Source organism: Podarcis bocagei (assembly GCF_964188305.1).
Source record: "Podarcis bocagei genome assembly, chromosome: 8".
Lineage (NCBI taxonomy): Eukaryota > Metazoa > Chordata > Lepidosauria > Squamata > Lacertidae > Podarcis > Podarcis bocagei.
The window spans coordinates 27,568,848-27,582,579 of NC_138133.1; the positions used below are offsets into that span (position 1 = coordinate 27,568,848).

The 13,732-nt window shown below is 43.5% G+C and overlaps 1 protein-coding gene across 3 annotated transcripts in view; it reads left to right on the plus strand.

The window, feature by feature from the left end:
• The first annotated feature begins 6,103 nt into the window (after positions 1-6,103).
• Positions 6,104-13,732, plus strand: part of DSP (desmoplakin) — a 47,412-nt gene continuing 39,783 nt past the window's right edge. For 2 of the 3 annotated variants that reach the window (XM_081206105.1, XM_081206106.1), the window contains exon 1: positions 6,105-6,770. In XM_081206105.1, the coding sequence (XP_081062231.1) occupies positions 6,556-6,770 (215 nt within the window). In that variant the 5' untranslated portion in view covers positions 6,105-6,555. Of the gene's footprint in view, positions 6,771-13,732 lie in introns of all 3 variants that reach the window. The other variant, XM_081206104.1, reaches the window with a different exon arrangement.

A 13,732-nucleotide genomic window follows, 5' to 3' on the forward strand; every position in this document is an offset into this window, starting at 1 on the left:
ACAGCTACCTATGGCAGCAGTATATTCTTACGTGTCTATTTATTATTATATTTTAGATTTTACATCACAGAAATTCATCCTTTGTTAAACAATTTAGTAAATATATCTGAGGGTTAGAACTTGCCCAGAAATGGAACTGGACTCAGGGTGCGTTGGGTCACACCATACCAAGAGAATAGCTGCAGAATGGTGCACTCTCTCCTTAAGTGGGCTTTTTTGCACCCAGAAGTGCTAAACTACTATCGCCCTGTGGCGATCATCTCTTCATTGGGCAAGATGCTGGCAGTTTAGCTTCAAGCACGCTTGGAGGAAAGTGCTTATCTGAAGTCTAGACCTAATCAAGTCTGGCTTGAGGCCCAGTCATGGCACTGAAAGCGCTTTGGTCATCCTGGCTGATGACATGTGTTGGAAAAGATGGCGGGAGAGTGACTTTGCTCATTCTCCTAGACATCTCAGTGGCTTTCAATACGTGGTTCTGCTCCTGCCTCCATTTACGGAAGAGGTAGTTATGGCTTGTCTAAGAACAAAAAGTAAGGTCCTGACAGAAAGAAGATTTTTGAATGGGGGACTTTCTAGTTCAAAGCTTATAAAGCTACAGCCCTGTGCACCCATACTTGGGAGAAAGCCTGAGTGAACACAGTGGGTCTTAACTTCCAAATAAGCATGCTTAGGATTGTACCAACTATTACTGCCAGCACAGGTAATGTTTATAATAAAGGAGGGTTTCAGAAAGCCCCCTTCAAAGGGAAGGAAGAAAGCATAGCTTCAGTGGAAGGAGAAGTTACTTCAAGCTTCTCCTTCCACTGCCAGAAGCTGGAACTGAAGCACTCCCTCCTAATCGGTCAGATCCGCAAACAGCATTTATGGTAATATCCCACAGCCTCCTTCACACACAGCGCCACATGGCCAAGTGATGGCTCCAACTCCCCTAATTTCCTTTGTTTTGTACATTTTTATGAGGTAGACCACAGCTTATCTTGTCTAATTCTCAGTAGCCTATAGCCTGTACCACAGTGATTTAACAAGCATTTATCACAGTGTTTCTAAATGTGTTTTTTTCCCCACTGACTGACAGAGTCCAGCATTTATAATGCAGGGAATTGTTCAAGAAAATGTCAAGGACAGCAAGTAATTAAGCCTGCTATTTCACTGTCAGAAAAGCCTTGTGTGAGGCAAGTAACATGATCCACTCTTGTCTATTGTCTGTGGTGCCAGCTGCGCTGCCTTACTCCACCTGAAGCAAAACTGCTTAGGCATTTCAAGTTTTTCGGCTGAGCTGTCCATCAGGTCTGACAAGACTGAAACTTCATTCACCACACCCTCTGTGAGAAACATTCTGGGCGCTTCATGGAAGCAGGCATGCAGTCCTATAAAAGTTTTTGAAATGCTCTTTGTCTTGTGCGAAATAACTCATAACTGAAGACATCCTGTGCAAAGTACTTAGAATAGTTCTGTCAAGGATGACGTATTTGGGAAGGAGCTATAGACAGAACTACCTCGCTGAACATGCTCAAGATGTAGAAGGACTGGATGAAGACTTAATTTGCTCGCTTATCTGACTTGGATCCTGACACCCAAATTTCTTCCATGGGGGGGATCAGAAAGACTTATTCTGCGGTGGTCTGGGCGAGGAAGATCAGCATTGTTTAGTAAAGTTGTTAGGCCTTTCTTACCACCATGAAAACATTGCCATGCACACGCCTTCTGCTCTGTGAACCTGACAAATGACAAGTTATTTCAGCTGCATCTACTAGAACAAAAATACGGGTAATGAAATTGCAGGATTCTTCTTTAAAAAAAGACACACTTTTGACTCCCACTTTTGATTTCAGTGGGATAGATTACATCCTTAAGTCTCCTCCGTTGAAATTCAGTGTTGTGTTTAACAGGGTTGTATTGAAAGTATGATTTACTATTTTTCAGTCCCGAGGACATTATGTAATTGCGGCACCACCACTGAAAGGGCCTTCTCCGTGGTGGCCACCTTTCTAGTCTAATCTAGTCTAACCAATGAACCTGGAATAGGACAGGTATATAGAAGAGGGGGCAAGAGGTAGTCGTGGAACTGGTAGAAGATAACTTCCCATGTAAGTAGAGGTCTTCGTGAAAATAGTGTAATGCTATTTGTGCAATTTCCCCTCTTAAAATGAGTGTGAGGCGGGAACATTGCACATTTCCCCATCCATTGTGCTTTCTCAATGCTCCCCTTCTTCCAGCGGCAAATGTATGAACTAATGAACAGAATGGAAGCACATATGAAGGCAGTTAGTGACTGAAAGGATGCTCAACTTTACAGAGGACAGCCCTCTATCGGAAGGGTCATCCTGTCCAATTTAAAGAACCATAAGAAGGGGAAATGGACACCTTGAAGATGTCTGTTAACAATCAGCATATGGCAGGTACCCAGGCCACCTAGTTATAGTGATCCACATGGTAGTGAGATGCACTGTATTTTTATCTGAATTTTAGTTATTTGTTCTACAAGTGCATCTATCCATATAAATCTGTGCATGCAAATTTTATTTAAATTTGTGTAATGCATTGCCTCTTTTTGGAGCGAAAAGTTAAACCTTCCCTTATCCAGCTCCACATCCTAACTGAATCCTCCCTCTCCTAGTGTCTGCCATTAATGTCTATGGGTTAATGGATCAACTACATGATGTCTGCTTTAGCTCGTAGTGTTAACATTTAAATTACATAATCAGCATTCACACACTTTATCAGCCATTTTAGCCAACTTGTTTCACACTGACACTCTAATTTCTTTGTACTCTTACTGATACTCCTACTTGAAAATGTAATTAGTCAGATGCAAGTGATGCTACATGGTATTCATAGTGGGCAATTAGCTCACTGATTAAAAGATGTTATTATCATTTCATTTACATATCAAATTACCGTAGAGGCATTTCACATCTACAGATGCAAAAGTGGAATTTGGAATTTAATTTCTAAAATGAGACTTGTCTATTCTCAAACTCAAATTAGAAGTAATCCCTATTCTCAAATTCAAGTTAGAAATAATCCCTTCTCATTTTGACCACGGTAATTTCAGATGTTTGAGTGAGGCAGGCTGAAGTCTGTCATAGGAAAGCAAGTTGCACATGCTTTTTGCATTTTAAATTGCAGCACCAGTCTGATCCTTACACCTATTTTCAAGGAGCCCAGGAAGAATGCCAAATAGCCAGATTCCTTTGGCTCTTCACTTTGATGCACCTTAACTACTACCTTTTTAGTCAGTGTCACACAATTTAAAACCATCATTAAAATACTAATGCAATAGCAATAGTGCTTAAATTTTAGGACAATTTTAAAAACTGACTTAAAAAACGCCACACTGATGAAACTGTGTCCATAGGCAAAATGGCTAATGTCTCACTAGAGTGGACAGGACACGGGTGGCGCAGTGGGTTAAACCACAGACCCTAGGACTTGCCGATCAGAAGGTCGGTGGTTCGAATCTCCGTGACAGGGTGAGCTCCCGTTGCTCGGTCCCTGCTCCTGCCAACCTAGCAGTTCGAAAGCACGTCAAAGTGCAAGTAGATAAATAGGTACCGCACTGGCGGGAAGGGAAACGGCGTTTCCGTGGGCTGCTCTGGTTCACTGGAAGCGGCTTAGTCATGCTGGCCACATGACCCAGAAGCTGTACGCCGGCTCCCTCGGCCAATGAAGTGAGATGAGCACCGCAACCCCAGTGTCGTCTGCGACTGGACCTAATGGTCAGGGTGGACAGAACATAGGATGGAACACGCACACAGAATTGCTATGCTGGCTGAAATGTGAAGTCAGCTGCAATTCTGTATGTAGCTTAAGAGTGGAAGAGTTAGGACTGGGCAGCATTCAAAGTTCAGCCTGGAAGAACCCTTGTTTGTAAACACCCGCTCAACCTCTGCAGTCATTTTACCTCTATTGTGAAGCAAGGCCTCTTGAACATTGCACTTTAGTAATTCAGTTTTCTAATACGGTCCTTGCCTAAGGGGTCAAGGGAGGCAACACCAGCAGAAAACAAAACAAAATAAACCACACACAACAAAGGCAGTTACCCAATTAAATGAACATTATTCACTTAGAATTAAGCCTGGGATTTGGATGCCAGTATAAAGAGAAAAGTTTAACGGCTCTTCCACAAAGGTTCCAAAATCTGTCAGTCTTCTCAGGAAAGGGAATCTGTTACAATATTATCAGCTACAGAGCATGACTTTTTTTGATTTAACTTGGTGTGCTCAGACTTACTTGGCCTTAAAGGTCTTTAAAAGATCTTTAATAGTTGGTATAAGAAAATGTGTCCATTGGTTCATAGGAAGTAATTATTTTTTGACTGATTGTACTGTGATTTTACTTCTTCTTTTTGCTACTATTAAAAATGAAGCAAACTTTAAAGCATAAATATAGACATACTAAAGGGTGTGGGACGCGGGTGGCACTGTGGCCACAGAGCCTAGGACTTGCCGATCAGAAGGTCGGCGGTTCAAATCCCTGCGACAGGGTGAGCTCCCGTTGCTCGGTCCCTGCTCCTGCCAACCTAGCAGTTCAAAAGCATGTCAAAGTGCAAGTAGATAAATAGGAACAGCTCCGGCGGGAAGGTAAACGGCATTTCCATGCACTGCTCTGGTTCGCCAGAAGCGGCATAGTCATGCTGGCCACATGACCCGGAAGCTGTACGCCGGCTCCCTCGGCTAATAAAGCGAGATGAGCGTCACAACCCCAGAGTCGGCCATGACTGAACCTAATGGTCAGGGGTCCCTTTACCTTTAAAGGGGGTGGGGCATCCCTGGTCAAGCATACCATTTTAAAACAAATCACACACTCCATGCATATACCCCCGACACAACCTGGTAATCTGCATTATTTTATCTAGAATAACCAGGGCTGGTTCAAGACCCTTAGCTGCCTGATCCGGAACAGTAAATGGTATTTGGTCAAGGTCAAGGTCCATATTCCCCTCCTTTGGAAGGAAGGACTGGATAGACATGTAATAAATAAAGTATTGGGGTAGGGGCCAGGTAACCCGCACAACTGATCACATGATGTGGCACATGTACATCATTTGAATGGCAATGCTCATCAACTTTGTGATGATATATAATGAAAAGATGTTCAAAATAACATTCTTAAAAAACCCAGAAGCTTTTCTCTTGGGAATTATAGGGATGGAACTACCTAAAATGTATAGAAATAATATTCATGTATGTGACTACAGTGGCAAGAATTTTACTTGCCCCAAAATGGAAAGAAGAAGTCCCAGCAAAGGAAGTTCAGATACAAAAACCTATGGAATACGCAGAAATGGCAAAACTTGCTGGAAGAATAAGAAATCAAGACAACAAACTTTTTATAAAAGAACGGAAGCGGTTTATTGAACATTTACAGATACATTGTAAACAGATAAAAACAATGGCAGAATTATTGCAATAACCTGCAGCTTCATAAAAAGATGAATTAATTAACAAAAGTTAATTTGGATATGCAGAAGATATGAAAAATAAATTTAAGGAACCGCAGAAAGCGGGGAAAGGAAGTCAAGTTTTGAAATGTCAAAAGGATTGTAAAATCGGTGAAACGTATAAATTCGAAAAATAAAATAATAATTAAAAAAACTTTGTGGGGGGGCGGTCCCCTCGAACATTCGACCCCTAGGAGTTGGCTTTCTACGCCGAAAGGTCGGAAAAGAGGGAGGTTTTCTCCCACGGAGCTGCCGGGCGCAGCCCAGCCCCTCCGCGCGCCTTCCCGAGGCTCCTCGCCGCCCAGGGTGCGGCCAGCCGAGCCTCGGCGCTTTGCTTTCCTCTTGCGCGCTAAAGACGCCTGAGCGAGCCGGGCGTCGGCTCCCTCGCTTCTGGGTTGGGCCCAGGTAAAGGCGGAGCGAGAGATGTCAAGAGGGAGGGCGGCCCGACACGCAGCCCTGTTATGAGTGTCCCACCGTCGCCGGGCGAGGGCTGGGGGGGTGGGGTGGAGGGCGGCGGCGGCTCCACGCCCAGGCTTGCAAGTTGAGCAAAGCATCCCCCAAGGTGCGGCTTGGCCTCTCCGGTTCCAGCAGGGAGGGGACTGGCCGGTCTCCTCCTCTTCCCCAGTCCCCGCCCGCCGCCACCATCTCCAGCAGCGCCGCGCCTTCGGCTGCCTCCTCACCTGGACGCCGCCGCGGCTGCTCAGCACCACCAACACCTGCCTCTTTCTCTCTCTTTCTTTCTGTTTTACTTTAAAAGTTCCTACTTTGCTCTTCATTAGACCCCTCCCTTCCCCTTCAAATCCCCTTCCCCTCTTTAACGCCCAACCCCGGCCTTTGACCTCCATTTTGCCTCGCCACTTTTGGACGCTTTCTCTTTCTTTTTGGACTCTGTCGCTTTTGGGGTTGGGGAACTAACTCCTTGAGGACTTGAGCCTTGCGAAGGCCGCTTGCTGCCGGGCGTTGGAGGGAAGGGGAGAAAGCGCACAAGAGAGCGCGAGCCAGAGGGGAGCAGCCTTTCGCCCGCCAGAGAAGTTCATGCTTTTGTTCTGATCTGTGTGGGTTTCCTTTTCTGATTCTGAGGCACCCAAGTCTGAGCCAGCCCAGCCGCCAAGATGAGCATCAACGGATCCCACCCCAGGATCAACACGGTGGGGAGGATGGTCAGAACCGACTCCGGGCCGGATATGCGCTATGATATTAACAACCATGCGATGCTGAGCGGCGGCGGAGGTGGAGGAGGAGGAGGAGGGGGAAGCAGCCATACCCACACTCATAAGATGTATTACATCCAGAAAAACTACGGGGACATGAGCTCGGAAGGCTACACGTAAGTGCAGACAGTCTAGAGATCTACCGTCCTGATTTTCGTATTTTCCAGTTGGAAACAGACGCACGCGTTAAGGCGCGCGTTTGTAGCTCGCTGTTGCTAACCCGAAGCGGTTTATGGAATGGTTCCCACCCTTGATTGTGATCAAAGCTCTCTGAATGTGAATAAATCCAACCAATTTATTTGATGCCGCCCCTCGACACTTTCCACATTGCACTTAATTTATTGGTGGAGAAGATAGTGGTTGCATTTGGAGTATTGGCAAAGCTATTTCCTCGGGGGCCTTTAAAAAAAAGTGAGCGCACGGCGAAGTTGAGAACTTTTTGTTGCTGGTTCTCTGCAGGTTCTGTGTTTTGAAGTCTGGCTCAGTTGCTGTTTGTTGTTGGATTTTAGAGCGGGGGGGGGAGGGGAGAGAAGGGGCTGATGAGAACTCCTTGCAAGTGGAGGGTAGGGAGGAGGAATGCTCGGGGGTTTCCACCAGTTACCTCAGCCCCATTGAAAATGTAAAGTTTCATGGCGGCTCTTGTCCTTATCTCTTACATGCCTTTGGCTGATAACCTCCTGGATGAGTTCCAGCTAAGTTTTCCCAGATAAGGATTCTTTGCAGTAAAAGAGACTTCCTTTGTGAGTGGGAGTTGCCAAAAATCGAGGCTGAGAACGTCTTCATCCTTATCCAGTTCTTTAAAGTGATACAACTGCTGAACGATAATTAAATGTCACTAGCTTTCCCATGAGAAAGACTTTCGATTTATTGCCCCGAGAAAGAAAAATGTGTTAAGTTTTCCTGTTCAGAAGGCACTGCTGTTTACAAGATAGCATGCACCTGTGAACCACTTCACACATTACATTTCCTATGAAGCTTTTAAGTGCACCCAAAAGGTATGCCACAAATGTTTTCCAAACAAACGTATCAGATTTATCAGGGAGCAGTGACTGACCTCAGCGTCTTGTGAATTGTGCAGTCCTTCACATGTGTAGTTCAGTAAACATGCATGTAGTGGGAAGCTGTAGACATTTGTGACTCGACGGTGCTCATACATGCAGGTTGTGGTATTTCTAACGTGGAAGTGCATTCTGTAGAAGGAAAACATTGACATATGAAACATTCTTTTGTCTTGCTTTATTATTTACATTTGATTGGTTTTCATTTAACTGTGGCTCATAAAGTGGTTTCAGTGGTGTGGTTCAGCTGTGGAAGAGGTGGACTAACTGTGATGGGAGTGCTCTTCTGAGCATTGCTCTTTTTACTGAGTCTGATACCGTCCCACACTTTTTACTTGCAGATTAGAAGTTACCGACTTCTGAGGAATGTGTTTTGCAGTTCAAGTTCGCAGAAATTTCTTCCTCCCTTTCTTTTAACAAAGGCCAACTGCTTTGCTTAATGAGTTTCAGCAGGTTTTTTTTTTTAAAAAAATAATAGCTGGGTTGTAGTTTGTTAGTTAGACAGCTCAGGAAGGACTTTTCCTCTGCTCCATGGACACCTCCAGATCCATGTTTTACTACTGAATTGTTGCTCTTGACACAATCATCATGCACTACTCATGGATTAGTAGCTCAAATGCTACCACTTCAATGCTCTCAGCAGGAGCTAAAGTGCCACAAAAGGTGGGGGGAGGACTCCCTTTGCTATGCAAAATTAGGGGATTTCAGCAGAAAGTTACTGGATAAGTACTAGAAATGAAGCAGGATGACCATGGCAAAACTGTCCCAGCTACAAATCCGGGTTGCATATGGCTGCTCTGATTAGCATCATGAGCTCAAATCATCATGAATGTGCAGTAAAAATGACACCTGGAAGCTATTCCAATAATGGTGCCACTTTGGTGTGTGGTGTTCTAGGAATGTAAAAATTCCCAGAGGAATGTAGATAAGCTGCTATAGGAAACGAAGGACAAGTTGATCTGTCGGCATGAACTATAAAAATACAAGTTCACAGTCCACCTTGCAACGCAGCTGTTTACTTTTTCGGAACTTGGGCTGCACTTTCTGTGTGGGCGTGTATCCACAGGCAGCTGGTAAAACAGCATGCTTGTTTTCAAGTCCCCCTAATGTGTTCTGTGTTTGAAGAATCATTCCATTCTCATCCCCACCCTGCCTCATAACCCTTGGCACTTTATTTCTTCTGCTTTGTTTATATTGCTTCTCTCTCTCTCCCCCCCCCCATTCCCCCGAGAAATTGGGTGTAGGCAGCTTAGCAGGGCAGCTTCATATATATTTTACCTATTTATTTGCAATATTTACTGTATATACCACCCAATGACAAAAAAAGTTCTCTGCATGGTTTATAAGCAAAATTAAAACAGTAACATACAATAATGCAGAGTGACAACAAATCCAGAACAGACTATAGCAGCAGAGGATAACATCAGTACAAGTGATCTGAAAAGGACTAAAATTATATTTCAGATTGAAAAGGCTGGGAAAATAAAGTATTCACATGATGCCGAAAAGACCATAATATAGCGAGTTTGAACCACGTCATACATCAAAACAGTTGCAGTAGTGTATTTTTGCGTGGAAGCAAATCGAATCAGCATTTGTGGGTCTTGTAAAAACTCCAGCAGAAGTGTTGTCTCAGTGGTATACACGCAGAATGTATTTGCTTAAGGCTAGAAACCTAAACTCTTCTTCAAGTTGGGATACATAATCTAATTCATCCTAAATTGTTAATCCCCATTTCACAGATGGGGAATGGAGGTTGAAAGAGATCTGCCTTAAAAGTACTCACTGAGTGAGTTAAAAGTACTGAGTGAGGATAAATGGGGTTAAGTTCCCAGTCTATTGAAGAATGCTTCATGCAATCATGACTGTCTCTTGATAACAGCAGCATCTAGTGGGAGATATGCCCTTGTGAATGAAATCTCACAAATGAACACATGGGTAGAGCTTTCATATGTTACATCACCACAAACACAATGTTTTTCAGTGGAATCAGTTCATACATTAAGTACATAACGTATGTGCACCAGTTCTAGTGGTACAATTCTGGAGCATTCTGGGCCCAGTTCTTCCCTTCTAGAAAGCAAGCCTTAATGACCTTGGGAAACATGATTAGGATTCCCTATATATCTGAACATCCAACCACCCCAGGCTTGCTCAGCAGCAGCTATGCAGAGGCAAGATAGTATTTAGCATATGCACTACAATCTGTGATCATGGGCAGGCACTCTCGTGGATGTGGAAAATGGCAGCAATGCAGTAGGTTAACTATTTTGCCAGGCTGATGAATTTCACCTGTTGGATTTTTACCTGTCATGTAGCTGTTAAGTGCACAGGAGCCCTGAAGGAATTAAACCTGGCAACCATACATAGGATTCCAGGAACTTTTCCTCTCCATTGGAATTAATACCATGATGCTTTCATGGGTGTTGAAAAGTTCAGGGCTCTATAAGTATAGGTTGACTTTAGCAGTCACTGTTCTTCATCTCATTATTACTCTTCCTTTTGTGTAGGACTGAACAACTGAAGGTTCTCTGAGCTGTCCCATCATTTTTTCCAGTGTGCTGCTGTTGCATATCAGCTCCTTTGTGTTTGTGTGGTTGAACAGGGCCACCATACAAGCCTGTTGATAAATAAGACTTCAGTCCTAACTCCACATACCGTGGAATAAGCTCTGTTGAATTCAGTAGAACTTGCTTCTGAATAGACATGGTTAGGACTGCAGCCTAACTGAAGGTATGCAATAGATGTGCCTGGTTCATTATGACCCTGGTTTGAATCCCTGTATAAAATGCTGTACAAGTAGATATGCTAAACTATTTATATAATTTTGTACTTTTTCTGTTGCACAACTGGAGGCTAAGTTCAGGGCTGGTTTCCACAAATTTAGCATCTTGCAGAACTTTATTACAGAAAGTTGAGTTACTTGTGAGTATAATTTGGTGCCTAAATTCATAAAGGAATGCTGGCTCTGTATTGTTTCAAAAAGATCTGCCCACTTGTTTGTTAATCAGTGATTTACTAGTTAGATCTGCACATAGTATTGCAAGTTTCGCAATGTCTTGTGTTCTTGTATTTCACAGGTTAAACCTTATCTGGGCCCAAATTGGAGTCTGATTACATGGCAGATTTACACCCTTGTCAGCCCAGCAAAAGCTGCCAGCAATTTAATTACTATCCTGTGTAACCTCAGAAGAATGTTTCAAGATAGACCCAGGACTAGAGACCTTGCATTTGTCTTTAGTGACAGCATAGCTTATCCATGAATTCATCCCATGAGTTTCCTTGCTGAAATTAGTTCAGATTAGATTAGTAAACCTGGTAGCAGAGGAAGTGCATTAGGCAATAGAAGGCTGTAAAAACAGTAACTCCTATCCTTCCAACAACTAGTGACTTTCCTGAAAAGCATGCAGCATTTCAGAGGGGCCCTTGTTAAGCACAGAATTCAGTGTATTTTTTCTTTATTTCTCTTTGTTCCCTTTTTGCCTGCAAAAACTTCCGAAACTTTGCACACTTCTCGGAAATTAGTCTTCAGGATAAGGCGTTTAGCCCATTTATTCTTTTTTTATGAACTGCATCCAAACAGAAATACTGCTCTCTCTGTGTGTGAGTGAGAGAGAAATATGGAAATTTAAATGCAAAAGTGACGATACTTCCATCTGAGTTTCAGCATAGTTACCTTTGGGGCAGAGTCTCTGTCCTGCCAAGGCTTATTCTGTCGCCCTTTGTTCATTTTATTAACTAGTACCTTGCTCAGGTAGCATTGCCAGCCTCTCCCTGCCCTGAGGGCTTGAGCAAGCTGTCTCTGTAATGTTCCCAGCTTCTGTAACCCTGGGAACTGAGGAAGAGGGTGGTTTCTGTGGAACCTCAATTTGACATGGAATTACACTGCTGCCCTGAATTGCCAGCCTGTTTCTGCAATTCAGTTAAAAAAAAATTTTATAACACCCTTAGCGCTGTTTTAAACCAGCAATCCCTTTGAATTGTGTACACTGCAGAGCACAATGGTTAAAGCTACTCCCAGTAGGTTTGAGATAAACCAAAGGTCTTTATAGACCTCTAGCGCAGGCATAGGCAACCTTGGCCCTCCAGATGTTTTGGGACTACAACTCCCACCATCCCTGACCACTGGTCCTGTTAGCTAGGGCTGATGGGAGTTGTAGTCCCAAATCATCTGGAGGGCCGAGTTTGCCTATGCCTGCTCTAGTGGTGTTGGCTTCTGTAACTACAGGGTGGTGGTTGCCTCCTGTCAACACACAGTCTTTGCAAGTATTTACTCGACGAACATCCGCAGCACTATGCTATTTGTACAGGTTTGTGTTGACGGGGGGCAGGCGGTCCACATATTTATTTTGCTCAGATCTTTAGCCAGTTTGATGTAGGATCCACAACAGTGATGCTGAATGAGATTAAAATGATGGTGCACCATGTGGTAGCGCACTGTGGGTTCCCAAATTGTGGTCCATGGATCATTGATGGGTCACAAGCCTCATTGAGGAAGTCTGTGGCATGTCCTCATTCAATGTCCGTATTGTTTTTTAATTGTATTTCCCCCTCTGCTCTGCAACATCTTCCGTTTCTTAATGTTGCATGCGTTTTAATGGTGTTAAAATTAGAATTCTATGAAATGCGAACTGCAATACAATAAAATACAAGGAGCAATAAAAAGACAATTTTTAAAAATGTACAGCATCTGGCACAGCACATTACATTTGTGACACACACCATTGTAATAATTAAGAGGTCCACTAAGACCATCAAGAATTTCCAGGCCTACGTTGGGGGGAAACCTTGGGAACCACTGTGATAGAGCATTGAATAATTATGATGATAAAACATGTCTTCTGAAAATATTATGATTCTGTACTTAGTACAGTACTTAAAAAATAAATAAATCCTGCCCTGCCCCATGTAGTTCAGAGTACTCACCTATTTTCTCTTAACTACAACCCTGCAAGGTAAGCTAAGAGATAGTAACTGGCCTAATGTCACCTATTGATTTTGCTGGCTGTGTGGAAATTTGAACCTGGGTCTCTCGAGTCCAAACTCTTAACCACTACATCCCTCTCACAGCTTCTCCTCCTCACCACCCCAGACCCCCATTTAGGCTTGAAAACATCTGTCTACTGCCACCAGCAGAAGGTTATTTTCAGCATGTAGCTTCTTGATCTCTTTACCTGGTGCTTTTATAACAGGATGGCCATCTTCAGCCAGGGGATTTTCTCCATCATGCTGTTTGGAGGTACAGAGGTTTATAGAATAATTTGCATGCATTGTCTTAGAAATCCTACCAGTGATATATACCGAGGTCAAGGTTATTAAGTAGCTTGCATCAGGTTACCTAGAGAGTTCGTGGCAATATTTACCTGGGGATTTCCTGCCTCACAATTCACACTCTCAGTCACCATTTACCACTGTTCGATACCCCACCCCCCAGTAACTGTTTCCTTTAAAGTTGGCCTGCATAAGGTTTCCAAGTGTATGGTACCTGCATTGATACTTAACGATCATAACAGCCGCTTCAAAATCTGCTGTAGCAAATGTCCTTCTGATGTAACTTGCACAGGCAAGTCGGAATAGCAGACTGAACAGTCATGCAAAGACCAGAATTGCAGCTTAATTTTTTAAAAAAGAAATAGGGATCTCCCTATGTCTCCGTTTTCAGAGCCCTGCCCTGTGTGAATAAATACACCAAGTCTCTTCTTTGCTAATAAAGGAAGGCTGCCACCCCATCATGATATCCCAAGTTGTGCGTTAGGAGTGTCCTGTATATGCTGTGACTAATGAAATGATCACACGATAAAAAGCAGAGAGCAGAATCTGCTTGCCAAGTACTCTCCAATTGTACATAGCTAATTATTGCAGGTGGGTTAGCTCAAGAGAGGGAGAGAGAAATGATAATAATAAAATAAACCCACTAGAAGCAAAGAGTGCTGCAACACAGTGAATCTTTAGTCATGAGGAACTACAAGAGGGATAAGCCTTTCATTAGAAAAATGGGTGAGGCCTCTTTGCCACAGACT